Source organism: Oncorhynchus mykiss, chromosome 15 (genome assembly GCF_057628025.1).
Source record: "Oncorhynchus mykiss isolate SJ-2025 chromosome 15, ASM5762802v1, whole genome shotgun sequence".
In the NCBI taxonomy this organism is placed as follows: domain Eukaryota; kingdom Metazoa; phylum Chordata; class Actinopteri; order Salmoniformes; family Salmonidae; genus Oncorhynchus; species Oncorhynchus mykiss.
The window spans coordinates 64,635,999-64,660,072 of record NC_143036.1 but is presented as its reverse complement, the minus strand read 5'-3'; the positions used below and the strand labels follow the sequence as shown (position 1 = coordinate 64,660,072).

General features: G+C 41.6%; 2 protein-coding genes across 3 annotated transcripts in view; both read left to right on the top strand.

Annotated features, from left to right (window-relative positions):
- The window catches only part of LOC110490507 (uncharacterized), a 31,978-nt gene extending 25,898 nt beyond the window's left edge, over positions 1-6,080 (top strand). For both annotated transcript variants that reach the window (XM_036944888.2, XM_036944890.2), the window contains exons 5-9: positions 87-228; positions 890-953; positions 1,367-1,508; positions 2,124-2,231; positions 3,451-6,080. In XM_036944888.2, the coding sequence (XP_036800783.2) occupies positions 87-228; positions 890-953; positions 1,367-1,508; positions 2,124-2,231; positions 3,451-4,692 (1,698 nt within the window). In that variant the 3' untranslated portion in view covers positions 4,693-6,080. The remainder of the gene's footprint in view (positions 1-86; positions 229-889; positions 954-1,366; positions 1,509-2,123; positions 2,232-3,450) is intronic.
- A 7,151-nt stretch (positions 6,081-13,231) lies between these two features.
- LOC110490502 (transmembrane 7 superfamily member 3) lies at positions 13,232-24,041 on the top strand. The gene is made up of 12 exons (XM_021563924.3): positions 13,232-13,608; positions 15,159-15,307; positions 16,174-16,324; positions 16,846-16,966; positions 18,193-18,364; positions 18,500-18,677; positions 19,215-19,301; positions 19,729-19,809; positions 20,897-21,049; positions 21,194-21,291; positions 21,462-21,624; positions 21,738-24,041. The coding sequence occupies exons 1-12, from the start codon at positions 13,536-13,538 to the stop codon at positions 21,989-21,991; spliced, it is 1,680 nt and encodes a 559-aa protein (XP_021419599.2). The 5' UTR covers positions 13,232-13,535; the 3' UTR covers positions 21,992-24,041.
- Positions 24,042-24,074: the final 33 nt, after the last annotated feature.

Sequence of the window (24,074 nt, the reverse complement as noted above, 5' to 3'; positions counted from 1 at the left end):
ATCATGGTCATATGTCAACTATGTCAACTGTGATGCAATGCATGTGTGGTTCATTTGTTATACTTTTTGAATGCTTTTCCCTGCAGTTGTTTCCCATGAAGAAGGTGGCATGCAAGTGCAATGCCTCTCCAGGGTCCTTTTTCGCCCGTGACAACACTGCCAACTTCCTGGTCTGGTGTCGCCGCATAGGCGTGGAAGAGACGTACCTGTTTGAATCAGAGGGCCTAGGTACGTGTTTTAGTTTGGTGGGGAGGCTGTACTGACCAGTAGGCACAGTAAGTAGGAGCTAATCACAAACGGCCATCGCTCCAGACAGTTTTGAAGTGCATATTTGGTGGGGGGTTTTCCGGCAGCCTCTAGTTAGCTTAGCATTCTAGCATGAATGTCCACAGGTATCAATCAAACCAAAACCCATTCAGTCTTGTGTAATCAGTGGAGCAGAACCATGGTTGTACAGTTGAGGTAGGGTCCAACTCCATTCCATCCCACCACTCTTGTAACATACTACATTATCCTTGGAGTTAATTAATGTTACTATATTACCCTAGGAGTTGATTAATACATTACTATGTTGCCCTTGGAGTTTGATACATTACTACATTACCCTGGGAGTTGATTAATTGCTCCTTAGCTTAATCGGTTCAAAGGAACATGGGCTGAGTTGTAAGCCTTTAATGACTGAACGGAGCAGATGCCTCCACTGCAGCCATTGTCTGGCTTTTGTTTAAGCCATCCTCCTTAATAACATAATAGGATCCACCATAGAGAGCAATTAACATAAGTTCTCTATGTGGACACCTCCTCATTATAAGTAATGGGTTTGTGACACTGCTGCTATACTATACAACCATGTCATCTCTCTACAGTATGTATTTTCTCTGTCTCTCAGTTCTGCACAAGGATCCCAGGCAGGTGTGTCTGTGTCTGCTAGAGATTGGCCGCATCGTCTCCAAGTAAGTTTCCCTTGGTTGATAGATGATGTACAGTACCAGTCAAAAGTTTGGACATGCCTACAGTGATTCCATGTGTTATTTCATAGTTGTGATGTCTACTATTATTCTACAATGTAGAAAATAGTTTTAAAAAATAAAGAAAAACCCTTGAATGAGTAGGTGTGTCCAAACTTTTGACTGGTACTGTGTGCTGTAGGTGTTGCACTGTGACAAATGTAAGATAAGATCATTCTAGAACATGACCACCACGTTTTGTTTTGATCTTTTTGATCCTGTAGTTATGCAATGTGGTATGTTGCAGCTGTTTTGGGGTAGAAAGATGGACAATGCAGCAAAAGTGAATATGTGTGGCATCTTTTTTCAATTCCTAACAGTCCCTTTAAAGCACTGTACTGATCTGTTTTTCTCCATAGGTATGGTGTAGAGCCTCCGGTGCTGGTGAAACTAGAGAAGGAGATTGAGCTGGAGGAGACCCTGCTGAAGACGACAGAGCCTGCTACTGCAGTCAAAACCTTCACGGTGTGCTGCCAGCACGGGGGCCTTTTCCAGCATGGTGTAAGTCATTCCAGGAGTTAAAACTGTGCTATTGTCAAATTTCTACTGACTAAATAGGGACTCGACTCTCCACTTTCCTCTCCTCTCATCTCGCTTGTTGTTCTATTAAAATAGTTAGTTGGTGACCCAGTTCATCAGATCCAAAATGGAGGCAGCGGTGGCTCTAGTTGCCTCACTGCTCAGGGCTGTATGAGTCATTATGGTCCTCGTGATGCTCCATCCATCTGGGGTCATGTGACTCTGTAGCCTGTGGCACCAATGCAGCTCAGTCACAACATCAACAAACATCAGAATAACACTTCCTGTGTCCACAGCCTAAGCTGCATGACACTTAGCCTTTGATTAGTGTGTTTGCCAAAGCGGTCCTCTTAAACTACAGTATTCAGAGGCTGCTACTGAGTGCTGCTCTCTAGCCTTTCAAGTCTTTGCAACTTAAAATTGGTTCATTTGAGTTCATCGGTTCATTGCGTTTTCCTGTTAGCAACTGTGCTTTCTCCTTAGGCGATGGGTTAATGAAACAGGGTTTCTCAATGTTTTAGAAAATGTCTTTCCCATGTTCTTGCTTCCTTAGCCAGGACTCTATAGGCCCATGTTAATTCTCCCTCTGTGTTACAGGAGCAACATCTGACGGACGAGCCTCCGTGTAACTGCTCCCAGAGAGTATCTATTGAATACCTGTCAGAGGGCCGTTACAGACTGGGAGACAAGACCCTCTTCATCCGGGTGAGCAGCACACACTGTATAGTGTGACACACTGAACTCTCCCAAGCATTGAACACAAGTTGTTGGGGTCAATTCCACTGCTAAGTGAGCATTAGACCTGTAGCTAGTGACACACCCTTTCTGTCCTCTGCCAAGAGACCAGGAAACATCTCTCTACCGTAACCTCATTCATTACCTGGCCATTAATCCAAAGGTTCAGTCTCGGTGTCTGGCACAAGCTTGGCTGTGTCAGCACCGTAGACATTAAATTACTACACTTGATGTAATTCTATGGTCAGTACCTGTCGTCTGGTCCTTTTTATACCTTCACATACTATAGACCAGATAGTCTTGTAGACTTGAGACCAACCTACTACATAGACCAGAGAGTCTTGTAGACTTGAGACCAACCTACTACATAGACCAGAGAGTCTTGTAGACTTGAGACCAACCTACTACATAGTCTTGGAGACTTGAGACCAACCTGTTATATAGACTAGATAGTTCTGTAGACTTGAGACCAACCTACTACATAGACCAGAGAGTCTTGTAGACTTGAGACCAACCTACTACATAGTCTTGGAGACTTGAGACCAACCTGTTATATAGACTAGATAGTTCTGTAGACTTGAGACAAAGCATTTTGGAAAAGTCAAGTAAGCTTATTATCAATGTTGGGTATTTAAGGCTGATAAAATGGTGATACAACTGGAAAGTAAAAAACCACGCCAAGTATAAAAAGCAGCGTTGTAGGATAAAGGAAGCTGTAAACGTCTGTCTCAGTTGCTCATGGTTCCACACAGCAGCAGATCACACCCTAAGCTCATTAGGGAAGCAGAGTGGATCTCGTTAGTACTGGACAGGAGGTCGGGCCAAGGAACAGCGTTAACTTATTGGCCAAGGAACAGCGTTAACTTATTGGCCAAGGAACAGCGTTAACACTTCCATTAAACAGCAGCTGAAAAAATAGATGGTAGCTGGAGATAGTAGTTGGCAGCACTGTAGAAATTAGTTGGTGGTAGTAGGAGTGAGTAGTGAGAAGTTAGTAGTGGTGGTAGGTGGTGAGTAGTGGTGGTATAGTGGTTCCTGCTTTAAAAGCTGTGAGCTTACACCGTGGGATTTAGAGGTAATTTGACGTTTAGCACGGTACCCTGCATCACCACTTCACTGTTAACCCTTTAAAGAGACCAACTGAAATGTCTCACATTTATCCCTGTCTCTCCCTCTCTCACTGTGGTAGATGCTGCATGGGAAGCATGTGATGGTGCGTGTGGGGGGTGGCTGGGACACCCTAAGGGGTTTCCTGCTCAAGTACGACCCTGGCCGGGTGCTCCAGTTCACCACTCTGGAGCAGAAGATCCTGGCATACCAGAAGGGGCCACCGGGCTACGGCTCTGCAGCAGTGGCCCCTCTACCTGACATGGACCCTCTTGCTGCAGTCAACCTCATCCCCTCGTCTTCCTCCTCGTCTTCCTCTGGTTCGGCCTCCAAAGCTACCTGCACCCCCGTCTCGACCCCAACTCTGCCCAGGAAAGCAGCCGCAGCACCCAAAAAGATCCTGCAGATGCCCCTTCCCTCCCCCAAGAAGCCCACCCAGAAGCCCTTGCCAATCCCCAAGAAGGTGGCTGCTGTGTCACCCACCCTGTCTTCACAGCAGGGCCCAAGCCCTTCACTTCACAGTGGCAAGAGCCAGCAGACGGCACCACTGCTACATTACTCTTCTGCCCCCAAGCTGAAGCTCAGGCCGTCCCCTTGCGGCGCCCTCTCCCAGCCCCGTAGCCCTGTGTGCCCCGAGCCCTCCTGTAAATGTCCTAAACCCTCCTCCACTCCATCCACCCACACCTCCATCACAGTGCCTCGCCCCGCCACAGCCCCATCGAGGGTCCCCTTCCAGAAAGATGGCCGACCCCCAACCGGCGCCACCCAACGCCGCTTGTCTCAGAGGCTGCCCACCTCCCCGGCCTCACGCCTTCGTCTGGATGTTGCAAGACTGGTTCGTCCAACCCCCCGGGTGGCTGTGCCAACACCCAGGCCTGCAACGGCCCAACCCACCAGGGCACTAACCCCTACCTCCAGGACTGCCACAACAGCCCTGCCCAAATCCAACATCTCGCTCCCCAAGAGCAAAGACACAACAGCCAAAAGCCAGGCCCAAACCAGGTTCATCCCCAAAGTGGTTGTGCCTCCATGTGGTGGCACCCCTGGGTGGGTACCAGGGGCCCCTAGTGTCTCTTCCGCTGTTGGCAAGACCAACCAGAGAACGGTACCAACTGCACAGAGGGCAGGACGGAGGCAAGCGCCTACCACCAACACCCCCTCTCTCAAACCAGAGCCCACCAAAACGGCCCCCCGAAAAACCAGCCCCAACATCAAAGCCCTCCCCTCCCAAAAGAACACTGCTCTCACAAAGAAGACCCAACTCAAGAACAAAAGCGAGGACCCTTATTTTGAAATGAACGGTAGAAGGCATCAGAAAACGTGAGACGTAGTTGGGCGACGTAGTAACGTGACGGGGAGGGACTGTACTGTCTTACTGAACATTAATGCTTCCATCATGGTATTTGTCTGAAAAAGTCCCCAACCAGGATTCAGCAGAACACCAATGTCCACACAAATGTATACCCAACCGGTTATAGATGCAGCAACTGTCAAGACACAAGCTAGTGTGTAACTTTCAAATGCCATTTGCAATCTACCATTTTTATGTTTGATTCTTTTGGTTAGATTTTTTTTTGTTACTTTGTCTCCTTTTATTGTCCTTTTGTCAAAAGCTCATGCTTCAATAGCATTTTACAAGATGTACATTTTTATACTGTCTTTGAATGGGTTGAGAAGTGAGTGATACTGATTTTATCTGAGGTCAGCTCAATTCAGTCTTTAGCCTAACAGAAACACTCAATGGAAGTGTTGTCAACCAACATCCCTTCAACAGCCTTTTGTTTCTTATCCTTTTTCCATCATTTGAGTGTTTTTGAAAGCTTTCTAACTTCTATTCGTATGTCTTGAGGTTCCCTACAGAGGGTTCTATCTTTGTCCATCTGATCTGATACATATTTTTTCTCTGCATATATAAGTTTGACTTTTAAACATTGACATTTTCTTTTCAGAAAGGGTCATTTCTGTGCAAAGCAGAGCTAAGTAAGGCAGCACACTTTGAACATTTGCTTTTTGAGTTTTCAATATTCATTACAAGCAGGTTACTGTAACCAAAGTTTCACGTTTGACAGAAAATATAACTGGACTGAATGTTTGTCCTCTGTGTGGATAAGCATTTCATTGATGGAGGTATGATTGAATACAGACGTTTGTTTCTCTTTGTCACAGACTAGATGATGAATATGGTATTTTCCATTTTAGAGGTCAAATTAAGCACTGTTGGAATGTTTCTCGTGTGCCTTTTAGGAATGACTGTTGTTGCTGAGTGGCTTTAAGAATGTACTAGAAACTAGGGTTTTAATATTTGTTTTTACAAATGAGAATTGCACAAAGTACAAGCACTCGGACTGAGTTTTTTTAAATTATTACATGGTCAAATCTCAAATGAATTACTACTGATAATAATATGCCTGTAAAACATCCTTTGAACACATAGTAGACAACAAAGGGACAAGCGAAGCCCTTAATCATTTTACAGAGGGGGAAGTTAACGTGAGGTAGATTTTAATTTGTTTATTTTCATTGATCATGTTTTCACTTTTCTATGTGAGCTTCATGTCTAAGTTACTTTATCTGTTTTCTTGGTCAGCACTTTATGAAAACCTCTCGGTGTGTTTGTCACTTTGAATGTTGATTCTGTTGATTTGTGTTGTCTGATCTACCTTTGTTACATTGTCCAATAAAAGGCCAAACGTTGGCAGACTTTCTGCAAAACATGTCTGCGCTTCATAATTGACAGTAACATTTGAAGTCAGTGGAAAGGATATTGATATTGACTTAATTTCCAGAAACTAAGCATACTCATACCCTTTTCACACTCTTGTGCTAACCATACTTCGCTGGCTTTCACATTGTCCTTTCCAGCTTAGTCTTAGAAACTACAATGGATGCGTAACCAGGCTGGCACAGTAGAGCGTGGCTTGGCCTAGAATCATCCTAGGGTTTGGCTCAGTAGTGTGAAAAAGGTATGAGTAGATGTGCAGCTGAAGTACTAGAAGGTCTTTGAAAGTTGATCTGTGCAGTCAGAGTAGAGCCATATACTTAATTCAATATGGATTCATATTTCCACTAGTCCTTGGTTACCACTTCATTTACTTGATCAGCTCAGTGATGGCTGCTTTATTGAGGAACATTTTTACTCCATGTGATGGTTGGTTGTCTTAGCTGGGGACCTTAAAACAGCAATCAGCAGTTGAAACAATAACAAATTGTCCTCCCTGTTTTGGTAAAAAGCTGACAACTGGAGATGGAGAAATGTAACCACTGAAATCCATAGAGCTATGGTTGCAAGGAGTGACCATCTGTAATATACAAATTATAGTTTTAACCATGTTTTGAGGTTAAATGGTGTTTACATTTACTTGGTTTACAAACATTGGAGTAAAACAAGCTTGTATTTTGGATTCTGATGGGGTAGGACAGTTGAACTAAGCTCATGAGGCATTTACACTGAGTGTTAACATAAACACTTTCCTAATATTGAGTTTCACCCCCCTTTGCCCTCAGAACAGCCTCAGCCTCATGCACTACAAGGTGTCAAGTGTTCCACAGGGATGTTGATTCCAATGCTTCCCACAGTTGTGTCAAGTTGGCTGGATGTCCTTAGGATGGTGAACCATTCTTGATACACACAGGAAACTCTTGAGCATGACAAACCCAGCAGCGTTGCAGTTCTTAACACTCAAACCGGTGCGCCTGGCACCTACTACCATACCCTGTTCAAAGGCACTTAAATATTTGGTCTTGCCCATTCACCATCTGAATGGCAAACATACACAATCCATGTCTCAATTGTCTCAAGGCTTAACAAAAACCTGTCAGTACGGGATCATAGCTTTCACCTGGTCAGTCTGTCATGGAAAGAGCAGGTCTACCAAATCCATTCATTTTATTACTTCTCCTTGCCATTATCATTCACCTGATAAGACAAGACATGAAAAAATGTGTTGCTAACATGATGGGGTGGGAGTCGCTGGGCATGAAAAGGTTAAAGATCCCTGCTCTAGATCTCTCTTTGTATGTGTTATGTGACTATTGTTTTCCCAGTAATTATATCTAATAAAAAATGTTTTTAAATATAATTTGTCAAGGGAGATTTGCATTACAGCCTGAATTTAAAATGTATTAAATATAGATTTGTTTTTGTCACTAGCCTACAAACAATACCCCATGATGTCAAAGTGAAATTATGTTTTAACTGAAAAGTTGAAATGTCAATAAGTATTCAACCGCTTTGTTATGGCAAGCCTAAATAAGTTCAGGAGTAAAAATGTGCTTAACAAGTCACATAAGTTGCATGGACTCACTCTGTGTTTGATAATAGTGTTTAACATGATATTTGAATGACTACCTCATCTCTGTACCCCATGGCAGTGATAGGAGAAAACTGAGGATGGATCAACAATATTGTAGTTACTCCACAATACTAAATGACAGAGTGAAAAGAGAAAAAATATAAATTAAATATTCCTTTGAGCATGGTGAAGTTATAAATGACACTTTGGATGGTGTATCAACACACCCAGTCACTACAAAGATACAGGCCTTCCAAACTCAGTTTTTTTTTACCATGAGCCCAATGGTGACTTTAAAACAGTTACAGAATTTAATGGCTGTGATAGGAGAACTGTGGATGGATCAACAACATTGTAGTTACTCCACAATACTAACCTAAATTACAGTGAAACGAAGGAAGCTTGTACAGAATAAAAATATTCCAAAACATGCATCCTCTTTGAAATAATGCACTAAAGTAATTCTGCAAGAAATGTGTCAATTACATTTTTGTCCTGAATACAAAGTGTTACACATTACTGAGTACCACCATTCATATTTTCAAGCATATTGGTGGCTGTATCACGTTAAGGGGACCGCTTGAAATCCTTACGGACAGAGGAGTTTTTCAGGATAAAAAAACAGAGGAAATCCTGGTTCAGTCTGCTTTCCACGAGAGACTGGGAGATGAATGCACCTTTCAGCAGGACAATAACCTAGAACACAAAGCAAAATCTACACTGGAGTTACATTCCAAGAAGACAGTGAATGTTCCTGAGTGCCATACATGGTTCTGCAAGGGGGGACTCAGGGTTGTGAATACTTATGTAAATTAGATATTTCTGAATTTCATTTTCAACAAATTTGCTAAAATTTGAATTCAGGATTTAACACAACAACATGGAATAAGTGAAGGGTTATGAACACTTTCTGAAGGCAATGTATGTCATGGAAAGAGCAGATCCTAAAGTTTTGAACACTCAGTGTATAAATTATATTCTTCACGAATCAATAGGTACATATCATTAATTTAAAAGTCCAAAAATTGATGTAGCAATTAAATATTTTCTATGGATGTAGAAGATTACCCCTTTAAGATGAGTGCACTAACTGTAAATCTCAAATAAGATTGTCTGCTAAACAAATAAAATGTTATGTAAATGTAATACCCAGTGCCATTTCTTAAAAGTGATGAGATTCAATCCATCCACATTTGCTATGGTATGCATGCCCTAATGAATACGACCCTGGTAACCATATAATAATCTTGCAAACTTCCATAGTGTAAAACAACAGACTGTCTGAATTAACCCAACTGAAACAAATTTAAAGGGCAATCAATGCCAAAATGCCTGTGCCTCAACTCCAGCATTTAAACTCCCAATTGTAAGGTTCTATATGCGGTACACTCAGGCCTCCTGGTGGTTTGAACTGGAGGTGAAATAGGACTAAAATTGTGACAGAAAAATGTAAAAGACAAACATTTATTTATCATACTCCAAGAATTCAAACATATTGCACAAAATAATATTTTACACAAATAATTTTACTTATTTTTTGGGGGTCACATTTGACCCCAAAATTCTCAAGGGTAATTTTCTGCTAAATTTCCTCTTGGATCACTGAGGTTAGGATATGTACTTACAGTGCCTTCAGAAAGTATTCATACCCCTTGACTTATTCCACATTTTATTGTTTTACAGCGTGAATTTAAAAAAGTGTTACCTTACCTTCAAATATCATGTTAAACACTATTATTGCACACATAATGAGTCCATGCAACTTATTATGTGACTTGTTAAGCACAGTTTTTACTCCTGAACTTATTTTGGCAAGCCATAAAAAAAGTTGTTGAATACTTATTGACTTAAGACATTTCAGCTTATCATTTGTAAATAATAAAGAAATATATATATATATATATATATATACACTACCGCTCAAAAGTTTGGGGTCACTTAGAATTATCCTTGTTTTTGAAAGAAAATTTAAAAAATTGTCCATTAAAATAACATTAAATTGATCAGAAATACAGTGTAGACATTGTTAATGTTTTAAATGACTATTGTAGCTGGAAACGGCAGATTTGTAATGGAATATCTACATAGGCATACAGAGGCCTATTATCAGCAACCATCACTCCTGTGTTCCAATGGCACGTTGTTTTAGCTAATCCAAGTTTATAATTTTAAAAGGCTAACTGATCATTAGAAAACCCTTTTGCAATTACGTTAGCACATCTGAAAACTGTTGTCCTGATTAAAGAAGCAATAAAACTGACCTTCTTTAGACTAGTTGAGTATCTGGGGCATCAGCATTTGTGGGTTTGATTACAGGCTCAGAATTGCCAGAAACAAAGAACTTTCTTCTGAAACTCATCAGTCTATTCTTATTCTGAGAAAGGAAGGCTATTCCATGTGAGAAATTGCCAAGAAACTGAAGATCTCGCACAACGCTGTGTACAACTGGCTCTAACCAGAATAGAAAGAGGAGTGGGAGGCCCCGGTGCACAAGAGGACAAGTACATTAGAATTAGATTAGAGTGTCTAGTTTGAGAAACAGATGCCTCACAAGTCCTCAACTGGCAGCTTCATTAAACAGTACCCGCAAAACACCAGTCTCAACGTCAACAGTGAAGAGGCGACTCTGGCATACTGGCCTTCTTGGTAAAGTTGCAAAGAAAAAGACATATCTCAGACTGGCCAATAAAAATAAAATATTAAGATGGGCAAAAGAACAGACACTGGACAGAGGAAGATTGGAAAAAAGTGTGATGGACGGATGAATCTAAGTTTGAGGTGTCAGGATCATAAAGAAGAACATTCTTGAGATTCCGAAAAAATGAAAAGAAGCTGGAGGAGTGGTTCGTGGAGGCAATGTGATGGGGGTGCTTTGGTGGTGGTAAAGTGGGACATTTGTACAGGGTAAAATGGATCTTGAAGAAGGAAGGCTATCACTCCATTTTGCAACGCCATGCCATACCCTGTGGATGGCGCTTAATTGGAGCCAATTTCCTCCTACAACAGGACAATGACCCAAAGCACAGCTCCAAACTATGAAATAACTATTTAGGGAAGAAGCAGTCAGCTGGTATTCTGTCTATAATGGAGTGACCAGCACAGTCACCAGATCTCAACCCTATTGAGCTGTTGTGGGGCAACTTGACCGTATGGTATGTAAAAAGTGCCCATCAAGCCAATCCTATTTGTGGGAGGTGCTTCAGGAAGTATGGGGTGAAATCTCTTCAGATTACCTCAACAAATTGACAACTAGAATGGCAAAGGTGTGCAAGGCTGTAATTGCTGCAAATGGAGGATTCTTTGACGAAAGCAAAGTTTGAAGGACACAATTATTATTTCAATTAAAAACCATTATTTACAACCTTGTCAACATCTTGACTATATTTCCTATTAATTTTGTAACTCATTTCATGCATGTTTTCATGGAAAACAAGGACATTTCTAAGTGACCCCAAACTTTTGAACAGTAGTGTATGTACAGTTGAAGTCGGAAGTTTACATACATACACCTTAGCCAGTATTTGGTAGCATTGCCTTTAATAGCCTTCCACAAGCTTCCCACAATAAGTTGGGTGAATTTTGGCCCCTTCCTCCTGGCAGAACTGGTGTAACTGAGTCAGGTTTGTATAGGCCTCCAGGTTTGTAGGCCTTCTGCTCACAAATTTTCTATAGGGTTGAGGTTAGGGCTTTGTGATGGCCACTCCAATACCTTGACTTTTTGTCCTTCAGCCATTTTGCCACAACTTTGGAAGTATGCTTGTGGACATTGTCTATTTGTAAGACCCATTTGTGACCAAACTTTAACTTCCTGACTGATGTCTTGAGATGTTGCTTCAATATATCCACATCATTTTCCTACCTCATGATGCTATCTATTTTGTGAAGTGCACCAGTCCCTCCTGCAATTGTGCATCGCCCCATGTACCACCGGGTCGCGGCTGGCTGCGACAGAGCCTGGGCTCAAACCCAGAGTCTCAGTTGGCACACTGCGATACATTGCCTTAGACCACTGCGCCACCCGGGAGGTCCAAACAGTTCTATTTTTGTTTCAGACCAGAGGACACTTCTTCAAAAAGTACGATCTTTGTCCCCATGTGCAGTTGCAAACCGTAGTCTGGCTTTATGGCGGTTTTGGAGCAGTGGCTTCTTTCTTGCTGAGCGGCCTTTCAGGTTATGTTGATATAGGACTCGCTTTACTGTGGATATAGATACTTTTGTACCTATTTCCTCCAGCATCTTCACAAGGTCCTTTGCTGTTGTTCTGGGAATGATTCGCACTTTTCGCACCAAAGTACGTTCATCTCTAGGAGACAGAACGTGTCTCCTTCCTGAGTGGTATGACAGCTGAGTGGTCCCATGGTGTTTATACTTGCGTACTATTGTTTGTACAGATGAATGTGGTACCTTCAGGCGTTTAGAAATTGCTCCCAAGGATGAACCAGACTTGTGGAGGTCTACAATATTTTTTTCTGAGGTCTTGAAATAATCTGTCTGTAAACAATTATTGGAAAGATTATTTGTGTCATGCACAAAGTAGATGTCCTAACCGACTTGCCAAAACTAATGTTTGTTAACAAGAAATTTGTGGAGTGGTTGAAAACAAGTTTTAATCACTCCAACCTCAGTATATGTAAACTTCCGACTTCAACTGTATATACACTACCGTTCAAATATCATTCCACTTTGAAATTATGGGGTTTTGGGTGTAGGCCAAAATATCTACATTTAATCCATTTTAAATTCAGGCTGCAATACAACCAAATGTGGAAAAAGTCAAGGGGTGCAAATACTTTCTGAGGGCACTCTATCTGTTTCATAATAATTATTATGTTTTTTAAATCAGATATTGTGCATTTTACCAAAATTTGCACAAAATGGTCATTATCGTAACAGTCCAAAAAGGTTCTAAACCAATACATTTCTATTATTTTGTTCACATTTCTCGCCAAATGAAAAAAGAGTTAAAAATTACACTGAAAATAAATTAAATGATACAATTATTATAAAATTATATCAGACTTTTTTTCTCCAATTTGAGTGTTTTAGCAGTTTTGTAATGAGAAGGTCAAGTGAGGTAAAGTGGGTGATTGAGAATAAGAACCTTTATCTGAAGGCATTTAAATTAATAAATTAATTTTACCTTAACTACTGCTCTGGATTATGCATCATAGGTTAATAAAACTAAATATGATAGTTTAATGTAAATGTCAACTTGTATTACATTTTTGATTTATGGACAAACTACAGCAACATATTTAGTGTTTTATTCAAATAAGATTGTTTTTTCTAAAGTAAAATTGTATACAATTTTGGACCCGAGAATTTAGTCTGAATGCATTTCAGGTAATGAGAATTTGGTATGAAAATGTACAAAATTCTTTCGAAAACTAAAAATGGATTTCAAATTTACATTTTTCCCAAAACTATACATCTTAGTCCTTAGAATGATAGATGATTTTTGCAGATGCATCATGGTTTTGTAACTGAATTTGCTAGAGATATGTTTAAAACTGGTTTCATGATAATCACCCAGTTGCTGTTTTGTTCAGTGATTTAATTACATTTAAAATCAGTGTGAGGTTACAATCTCTGTGCTCTGGAACGCCCGCCAGGACTAGGGACTGGGACCTGCCCATTTTGTTTTGACGCCTCCTGGGGAAAGGAAGTGGCTTGCAGCAGTTGACATTTGTAGTACGTTTGAGCGACCGGACGTGGTTGGAGTTGTTCCGCGGAAGCAACAACAGCAATGAAAACGAATTTGTAGCCACGCTATGTTGCACTGGCCTGTCGCAGGAAAGCCTTTATTGAATATCTCACCAAATGTATTGCAAGTGAATGTAGCAGACTAGGAAGTAGGATCGTGGGCCTGAAGAAAATGCCGTCCTCCTGGCTAATGTACATATTTGTATATGTCTTGGTCTGTGATGGAGTTGTAGCACAACTGGAAAGTAAGTCGTGCTTTTAATCTTTTAAAATAAAATTGCCATTTGATGAACTTGTAGAATTTTTAGATTACATCAAGGTTGCTGGCTGAAAGCCAATCATACATGAAGAAGATATATACGCCTTCTTTGAATCAGGGATATCAACTTCACTAACTTAATGAATTGTTCTTCACATTGAGGCTGGAGAAATTTGAACCACTCTCAAATTCATAGATGGAACTGTGGATGCACGGGCTGACAGTCCATGACATGAACTAAGGTTAACTAGTTGTATTTTGAAATGGCATTGTTTGTTTTGCAAAGACTCAATTATCAACAAAAACAAACAATGGAGTAAAACATCCTTATTGTTTGGGTTATGATGAGGTGAAGACAGTTGTACTAGTTGCTGGAAAAGGGGAAGCATAACAGTATTCAATATGTCTTCAACAGTAAAATAGTTATGTGGAATTAGTCTGGGATTTCAAAATAGACTATTCATGTATGCATTCAAAAATACATATTTCTCTTATGGAATCTAATTCCTTTACTACTACATATAATTGAAATGTAGGGCTAATTACACTGCAAGTGAAATGGTCGCTAGTGAGGCATCTTCGGATTGGCCCTAGTGGACAGGTTGGATGCCATTGACATTTAATGCTTGTGACAGCAGCAGGCATTAGGAATTGGCTGCCCCCCCCCCCCAGCACATGTTAAACGAAAGGAAAAGAACCCAACATGGTAGTCATGCTTCTTTTTCAGTCTAACCTTTGTATCGGTCATGATGAGAATACAGTATACCCATGCGCAAATGACCCTTGTACCCTGACAAACCATCTCATGTCTTGGAAGATTCAACAGAGAGAGACAAGAGACCAGTGGGAAAGACTGGTGACAATTCAGGGGGTATGGACAGACCGAGAGACCATAAAAGTAGACAGAAGGCTGCACAAAGGAAGGGGAGCAAGAGAGTAGAAAGTGAAAAAGCCATATGTAATACACAAGCAGTGAGAACATCCAGTTGCCTATTTGGAGATGAGCTAAGCAGTGTTGCAACAGTTACAATACAATAGTTGTGTTGTGTGAGGATCTGGACTGCCTTGTTTTTGGTTTATGTTGTGGATTGAAGGTGTCATTCTCAGATGTACTTACGATAGGCTCACATCCTGGATGATGTTGTCACAACCACAGGCGCAACCACATAGTCACAGCAACCTGTGCGAGATTTACCAGTGGGCCGTCAACGAAAATCAGAACAGCAGAACTGGAAAGACATTCACACTTACGGGTGAACCAACTCATAAAACATTTTAGAAAAAGGCTCAGTGCCGTTATCCTTGCAAGGTGAGGTATTGAAGACAGCGGTGTCAATATTTGTTTGCCATACATTTTTGGGGAAAAAAGTATTATTAGTTCATCTCTTTCTCTGAGCAATTGTATTCGTATAAAATTATATTTCCAAATTTGTTAACTGTCAATAATTTTGGAAGCCCACTGTATATAAATGAACCTAATAACAGGTTGTGGATAGCCTGGGATGATAATGCTGTAACATATATTTCCTCTCTCAGATCGGGTGGTTTTCCTGTTCAACACCTTTCAGAACGTGAATGTGAATGAGACAGTGCAGGCTGTGGTCTCCAGAATCCCCCTTGACGTGGCCTTTATCACCCTCCAGTTCCACACACAGCACAGCAATGCTACGCTGTCCTACACCAGGGTAAGACACTGGCTCACGCACAAACACACACACTCACAGTAAAATAAATTTATCTAATAGTCTAATTCAGGTCAGTGTTCATTCATTCAATATGACCTATTACCCTATCAAACACGTACAAACAAACATGATTGACACACACATGATTGGCACTGATTGGTCCACTGACTTGTGGAGGGAAGTCAGATGATGTGGAACCAGGCTGGTTGCTCATCATGGGAGGAAGCATGAGGCAAGGGTAAGATGGATTGACCAATCCTGGCCTTGGTCCCAGAGATCCTAAGGGCTGGGTGAAGAAACAGTCGCCAATCACCCTATCACACACACCGTTTCTAGTGACCCACTTGCGACAGTGTCTTGTGAGATTTGCAGACACTCTGACTGAGTAGAGCTGTGATCATGTGTTAGGCTGGTCACAAGCTCTTTGGTGCTGACGGAAAACTTTGAACGCCTTTCCCTCTTACTACTGAAAACGCTTTCAACTAACTCAAAGTAGTCCTAACTCATGGTGAGAATAGGCTAAAGCAGTTAACACGCTCTGACTAGTGTAGTCAACAATGAAAACAGTCCCCAACTGTTAAGGGGAAAATGTACCAAACATAGCAAAGACAGTTAATGAGTGTCATCTGGAAGTGAATATCACTACAAGTCATTCTTTCTCCACTGTCAAAACCATCTGGCAGGAAAAGCCTACAGCTAGGTGAGAAGAGGTGGTCAGCCGGGCGTCTGTGCACATGTCAGTAGTACTTTACATTACAGCACGGAATAAAGCAGTAATTTGGTGACTGATTTGGATGGATTAGGGCTGTGTTGTTGACTGACTATTTGAGTGATTTTCTGGTTGTCTGGTTGACTACTTTGGGCAGATGCCAGGGCTGGGCCTCTCTCTAACAGCAGTGGACTCGGGCCTTCTCTCACCCCTGATCCCCGGTCAGACCAAGCTTTCCTGGTTCCTGCTGGCCCCTGATGGCGACTCTGTGGCCGGCACTGGGGTCATCCTCCCCTACACCAGCTCTGGTATGTATGCCCTTCCATCTCCACTTCCCAAAATAATCCACCAATTCCTCTACAGTTTTAGGTGGCCTCCCACTATCTGTCAAGGGGCTGTATCTCTGTTACCTTACATCACTGTTAGCATTCCAGGATATTTTACCTCTCACTACTCACCCTCAATCCACCACTGTTTTAAGCACTCAATATACCATGTCAAAATAATAGCAAGAGTATCTAGTAGATATGAAGCCCGTTTCAAACAAACCCCAAAACAAAGAATGCCAGTTGGATTATTGAACAAAACAAATAGTTGACTGAGGACAAATTTCAAAGCTGTTTTGCCATCCACCAAACTGATTGTATCTGTGTAGAGTATTCTGCACTCTACAACTTCTCCACAGTCACCAGTAGGCCATCTGCATAGACCAATGGTACAAACTCTCAACAGTCTGCTACTGCTACTACTGCACTGTCAATGGACTTCAAGAAAAAACTTTGACTTTTGATTGGCTGGTTTTAATTACGTGTTTTCTCTCTCTCTGCAGACCCAGTCCCTGGAGCTTGTAATCTGGAGTTTGACCTGGACATTGACCCAAATGTCTATCTCCACTACAACCTTTTTGAGACTACTATCCGCTTTGCACCTGCAAATATTGGATATTCAAGGTAACGACACACTAGAGGGTTTATATATGAGCATCTTGTATGTAACCAAACAAATGTGAGGCAGGGCACTCTCTGCATATGTTTTTGATTATATGTTTTAAAGTTAACCCTGGTGAAAAGTCAACAATTAGCCAAAGAAATAGTCCTGTGACTGAAAGACAATAATGCAATCTTATGAGTGCATTATGTGCTGTCCTACATTTGTGTGGCTTTCGTTGTGGTGGAAGCAGAGTAAGACATTTCCTAATGCCAAGGCTCTGGCTAGGAATGTGCTTTAGTAGAGCAAAGAGATTTACCCACAAGTGTTGAGGTACAGTGATTGGAACCCAACCTCTTCATCATTTTTGGATAGGGAAATCATTGATATTTTATAATGTAAAAAAAGAAAATACTTTGTTGCTATTAATCTGGCTATGGTGCGATAATCTGTTGACCAGGCTATGGGAAGTGCTGGCTCGCATTAAACGCACCACAGAGCGGAAACACACACACACTCCTCTCAGGGCCAAGCAGACTGCAGAGCGGAAACATACACACACTCCTCTCAGGGCCAAGCAGACTGCAGAGCGGAAACAAACACGCACAATCTTCCTGTTAAAATGTTACATTGGCCTGTGGTCTGTAGACTGAACTGTATCTAAATTTACCTGGAACAAAAATAAACTGATATTTTGAAAAGCAAAAGACCAGGGAGGTCTGGGGTGGTCTGTGGCAAAACATTTTTGTTGTTGTTGAATGAGACAAAAGTGATGGGGACACTTCTTTTGCGTAGTCTCTAAATGATATATATTTTTTTTAAAGAAAGAGACTTGCATTTTCATATTGCTGTGTTTATTATTATTTGTAACAGCCCTTCTGAGCCATCTTATTTAATTGTGAAAAATATATGTTGAAAAATTGTTATAATAAAAATCAACATTTCTGTTTTAAAGCTAGAATCGTTAGTGGTGAAAGTGCCATGTCCGTTTAGGATATTACAACAACAAATAAGTTACTGTAAACGACCACTGTTTTTCTCCTCTGACATCACTGCACACACGATAGAACAGCCAAATATGCAGTGCAATTTTTTTTTACCACGCTGCCACTCTTCTCTGTTGTCATCAACAAAACAATAACAAAGGCACTGGGGTGAACAGTGGCACTGTTTCCCCAAATGCATATTCGTACTTTAAAGCAAACTTTCAGAATCCATTGTGAACTGACCTCTGTTGGCACCTCCTCAGGGGCTCCAATCCACCTGCCTGTGACACTGAAGTGGGTGAAAACACTCGCTGGCGCCTGAGGTACGACATCTACCAGTACTTCCTGCCTGAGAGCGACCTATCAGAGCAGAGCCTCATCACCAGCATCCAGAGTGTGGCCAATGTGCAGACCATGAGAGAGCATGGGAAAAGGGTGAGTTGATAATAGTGTGAATGTAGTGCAAAATGGACATGTATAAAAATACAGATTGGGATTGTAGACTGTAAACTTGCTGGTTGTGGTGTAATGGTATGATAAGCTTTTCTCATTTTTTTTCTCTCCCTGTAGCTCATGACACTATCATCCAGTGATAAGACAGAGGTAGTGTTTAGCTCCATCCCGGGCCAGGGTGTCATCTACTCAGTCATAGTCAGAGACCCAGTGCTTAACACCTCTTCCTCGTATATCCCTGTCCACACCTACGCCTGCAGCTTCTCCTCCACCTTGGATGGCTGTGACACTCTGGGTAAGTGGGACAACCAGCACTGGGCCAAAGGGGTCTTTTTGCAGGGAAACGTCAGTCAATATATGTCTATAATGGAGACATTTCCAAAGATATCTGACTATTCCTGTCTGAATTCCCGGGGCCTTATTCAATTAGACTTGTTGTTGAGTGGAACGAGAGCATAATGTCATTCTACACAGAAGACATTTACTATACTGCAATCGTTCTGGCTGAGACCTTGAGGGCTATTTCCGTGGAAATCTTATGAAATGCACCTTGAAGGACATCATGCATTTAAGACCAGGGAAGATCAACACCAGTCCCCTGGGAATATGTTGTCAGCTGATTTCAGCCTCTATTTTGATTAGTAACTGACTTATGAGCCCATATGTCAACTCTCGTCAACAGTAACAAACTGTAATGGAGCAATAAGCATTTTCAGAGCAGGAGAAAGAAGACAGTTGACACAGGGTCTGCAGGGTTAGACCAACAACAAGTTAGACCAACTATGGGGAAAGACAGAATGACTAAAGGCTGATGCACTTTCTTTTCTTCTAGGGAAGATATCCACAAGGATCTTCTTCACCATTGCTGGTTTAGCTGGCCTCTTCGTGTGCTTCTTTGGGCACCGCTTCTTCAAATGTGGTGAGTAGGGGGAAACAAGTGTTGACTTACCAAGTTTTCCACTACATCACTGGAAGATAAGTCTGGGAAGTCGAGGGCTTTTCCTCCCTATAGAACACGAGTAATAAATAGCCGCTCCCAACTAGCTGTATCCCAGTTATTTATAGTTTGTGAAAGTCCAAGTCTCATTTAAAGTTCATGCCAGCCAGCTAATGAAAATATGGCCTGGAGGTTAAAGTAAACTGTTGCTCCCACATAATATGAAAAAGTAATGTGAAAGAAAAATAATAAATACTCTTCGCTGGTCATGTTTTTAGTCCAGTAGCAGGTTTAATCTGAGTCTGGGAATCCAGTCCTAGATGTCATGCTAGAAAATAGTGTTTACTGTGTTGCTCTCCCCTATTAAACTTTCCTCCCTTGTTCCCCTCTCCATCTTCCTCTCTCTTAGAGCTCTTCTGTATGGGCTTTGTCTTTGCAGTGTTTCTTTTTTTTGTCCTGATCACAAGAACTACAAAACTGGACTATGACAGTAAGTTCAAGTGATTTCAAATGAACATAAGAAGATTGTTGACCTTGTCAGCCAGGTTGATAAGGATATTAATTATGTCGTTTTTTTCTATAGTAAACATTGGCTTCAGTTTATTTGGTCATATGCTTGTTCAGTTCTCTCTGTACTCCCTCTGTAGTTTTTAATTAGTCTCCAAAGCATACAGTATTTTGGAATGAAATTAGCCGTACAAACAGGCTTTGCGGCCAGACAAATTGCATTAATCATCACAGGTCTCTCATAAATGCGAATTAGATAGTCATGCCATATGAATATGATTTTCCCCAAAAAGTATCCTATTTTCATTTGGAAAGCTGCCCCCTGAAAGCATGGAGGTTTTCTGTGATTCAATCAGGTCAGCTCAGTTGAAAGAAACTCCTGTTGGTCTCATTAACTGGGAAATGCAATCAGATTAGCCCGTGCTAAATCAGTACAGTTGTTACAGTATGGAGATAAGTGATGATATGGGACATGTGCCCCACATGCCATCCTAAAAGGCTGAGCAAAATATGTCACGTTTGCATTTTATGCTTATGTTACAGTTTGTCTATGTTGATTTGGAGAAACCTAGAATGGCTTGCATTGGTGTTCGTGCTCCCCATATGCAAGGTGATGTCAGTGTTGGCTTGTATGTGTTAGTCATAGAGGATGGCTGTGAGCGTATGAATTCATAATTACACACTCGAACCCTAATGTGATTTGGTCAGTGGTGGAGCTGATAAGTTATCCAGGATGCAATGGGAAACTTCCCCAGTGCACAACACACAGTTCAGTTTGAAACAACACATTTCTCCATAGAACAAACATCTCACTGTAAAAGCACATGTTCCAGTAATTAAGTTGGCGCACGGGTTCCATCATGCTGAAGAGCACATGGTTTAGTGTAAAGACAATTTAAAGAATGTTAATCTATCTGTAGAGCTTTCATTTATTTGGGTTCAGTCTGAGTTGTACCCCCTGCCAGAAGTTCAGGTTATCATTCTTCTACGGCTCTATGAAAAATAAAGATATTTGTCCAACTCCCTCTCCGTCTGACCCTGACAGAAGTGTCTGTGTTTCCTCCCTGCAGTCCGCCTGACCCTGACAGCAGTGATTGGCGTAGTGGGGGGAGTTATCCTGGTGATGAGCTGGTGGCGCTTCGGCTCAGTTATGTCCTGTGTCATCGTCGTCGGTCTCGTGCTGGGGTTCCTCATCTCCTCCATTGTCTTCTTCACGCCTGTCGGTAAAATAACCCCAAAATACCTACATCAGATGATCATTTATTTGATTGACTAGTTCAAGCAGGATAATGCTCAATCAGATGAATGTTGTATGACACAGAAAGTATTGTAACAACGTTGTAAAAACATTCTCATCACTTCCTCAGGTGACATACAGGTGTTCCGTTCGAATGTGGTGTTCTGGGTGACGTTCAGCTGCATCGTGGTGGTGGTACCGCTCTTCTTTGTCCGCTGGCCAAGAGAGGTAGATCCCTACCCGTCTGCACTTTCTTTACAGTGGCTGTGCAATTCAACGCCATAGTCCCCTCCCGCTTTAAACTCAAGAAGGGCTTAGAACTTTCAAAGATTTGGGAGGACAAATGTGGAAATGGAGCCTCTGGGTAATATTGCTGTGTGGGTGTTATCTGTCTGCAGGGTAACATCACTACGTGTGGTGTAGCTGGAGCCTATGCTGTGGTGCTGGCTGTGAATGCTTACATCTATACCAGCCTATCCTACATCACCCTTAACATCCTCAAACGCTTCCTCAACGACAACTTCAGCAAGGCCTTTACTGATGTGCCTTTCCAGGACATTGGTGAGTAAAATCACTTCAGAGTTTTCTTTTATTTAACCTGCAGGCAGGCCATATGTTGGGCACCTGATTTTGACCTTTCAACCTAACATATTTTTGTCCTCTTGGTCTTCCAGATTTCATCATGATCACAGTGTGGGTGGTTCTGGGTGTGTCTGGTATCGTGCTACAGCTCTACCGGGAACGCACACGGCCCTTCTTCCCCCCCAGCCCTTACCTCATGTGGCTGCAAGAGCGGGAGCGCCGCAAGACCAACGTTCTGGACCCAAGCCACCACACGTCCTCACTCCCTTCCCGTCTCCTCGCCCGTGCCCGACAGCTGACTGGCAGGAGAGAGTCCGCTGGCGAGCGCACACCCCTCCTCCTTTAAACCCACCCACTCAACTTAGACCCATTTTACCTAGCCAGGTAGACAGATTCACCCCACTAGGAGGGTGCTATGGGGCATGGGCTCTCTATCTACGGGGACGCACCATTGCATTTGGAGTCTTTCTATTCCAGATTATGGATGTTTTGATTCCATTGATGATGGTAACAGTCCATTAAGGTATTATTTATATATGCTCGGGAGGAACTTTGCCATAAAGTGCACACAGAGAATTTTCAAAGCATTATTTTTGAGAATGAATTGTTTCACTTCCTCAGTCTTGTGGTATTTGGCTGCATTTTCTTAGAGGGTACTGAGGAAGCTGTTACCGCTGCCACATAATATTGTGCCAAAATAGTTGGGCACCCTCTCTCCTAGTACATCACAGTGCCTTTAAACAACTAGGGTTACAGCATACCAGTATGGGCAACATATGTGTTTTAATACCACTGAATAGCACAAGAAAACATTTGGAACCTTAAGATGGAGATGCATCATGCAGCCAGTCATTTTGAGGTGGCTTTGACTGCCACATTTGGTAGGTAGGTATTCATTTTGTGTAAAAGTAAGTATACTTTGTTTATCTTAATACCACTCAATGAAGTTTTAATGGGTATGACACCACTGTCGGAGTTCTGGGTATGCCCATTTAGGCTCCAATGGATGTAAATTGTTTTTAATGTTTTGTCAACATTTTCAAATGCAAACGGTCACTTTTACACCATGTTTTGTAAAACTGTATTTAGAGGCCACTTTTTTTCTTTGCTTTCTACAAATATGAACAATTACATTTTTAAGAAATATGAGAGCTGTTATATTGAAATGTGTTTTGGGGACCCTTTTTGTGAAACATAGTTGTTGAGTCAAACACTATTAGTGGTATGGGTGTGAACTTGCAGCCTAAAATGTATCCTCTCTTGATTTCATGGACATGTTTGATAGCACTCTAAAATCATAAACCACAAGTGGTAGGTTTAGGTGGATCCTGAGCACTGATGTTTATAGGAAATTGTGATATAGCCAAGCCCTTCAGTATTTCCTGAAGTGTTAAGCAGTAGCAGGAAGAGCAAACGACAAGTGCCACAGCCTCTATTTCTCTGTCAGGTGGCCTAACGCATCATTAAAGTGGGCCTGCTGTTTATGTTCTCTCTTGCCAGCTTTCGTTTGGTAAAGCATTTCCTGTGTTTCCCCTATTACTTTTTTTAGCAGTGGTGCAAGGGTAGCTGGGTGGGTGCATAGCTAGTATTGTAAGCACAATGTCCTGCCAGCTGTTCCCATAGACATCCAATCATTTGAGCCAATGACTATCCCTTTAAAAGCATGCCTCTGCAATTTATTGCAGCGGTGGGCCACCGCTAATTGAACCTAGGGGAAACACTGATTTTAAGGGAGTCCAATATGTCTTCTGGAACTTTTCTTTAGGTTCTTTCTCTCTCATTACCCACACAGTATGTGCTTTGGTATGAAAAGCTGGCTTGAGGCATTAATGATGTGTACAGGAGTTTGCCTGCAGAGTCACATGACATGGTTTATTAATGCATTACATGAACAATGTCAGTTTTTCCTCCAAATGTAATATTGAAGCTTGATTAAGTGGATAATTTAAGAGATTATTTTTCCTCTTGTGCAAAACAAGGTATCCTCAGAGCAGTGTAATATCCCACCAGGGATTTTGTAAATCCTCGCCATTTGCACACGACAGGATGTTGAATTAAAATGTATTGATCTTTTATGATTATCACCTGACAGGATTAGGATTAGTGTCAAGGATGAAAGATTGAAATGCAAGTAGAAATGGCCATTTCTACTTTTCTCAGTTTCCAAACCAAAACACACGGGTGAGGCTGACATTGTAAAGTTATAGCCATACTGTTGAAATGCCTCACTAGGAAATGCTTCTATGCACTAACATTACTGATGAAGCTTTCTTAAAGGTTAAGGTTGCCTTTCAGTATTTTTCACTACAGCTCTTAGGTACTTACCTTGTCATGTTTTAAAATGGACTGTTTGTCTGTGTTTGTTTTGTTGTGTGATAAATTGTTTTTCCTAAAAATCACTTGTTCATTTCTCTGCTCCTCTGTTCCCA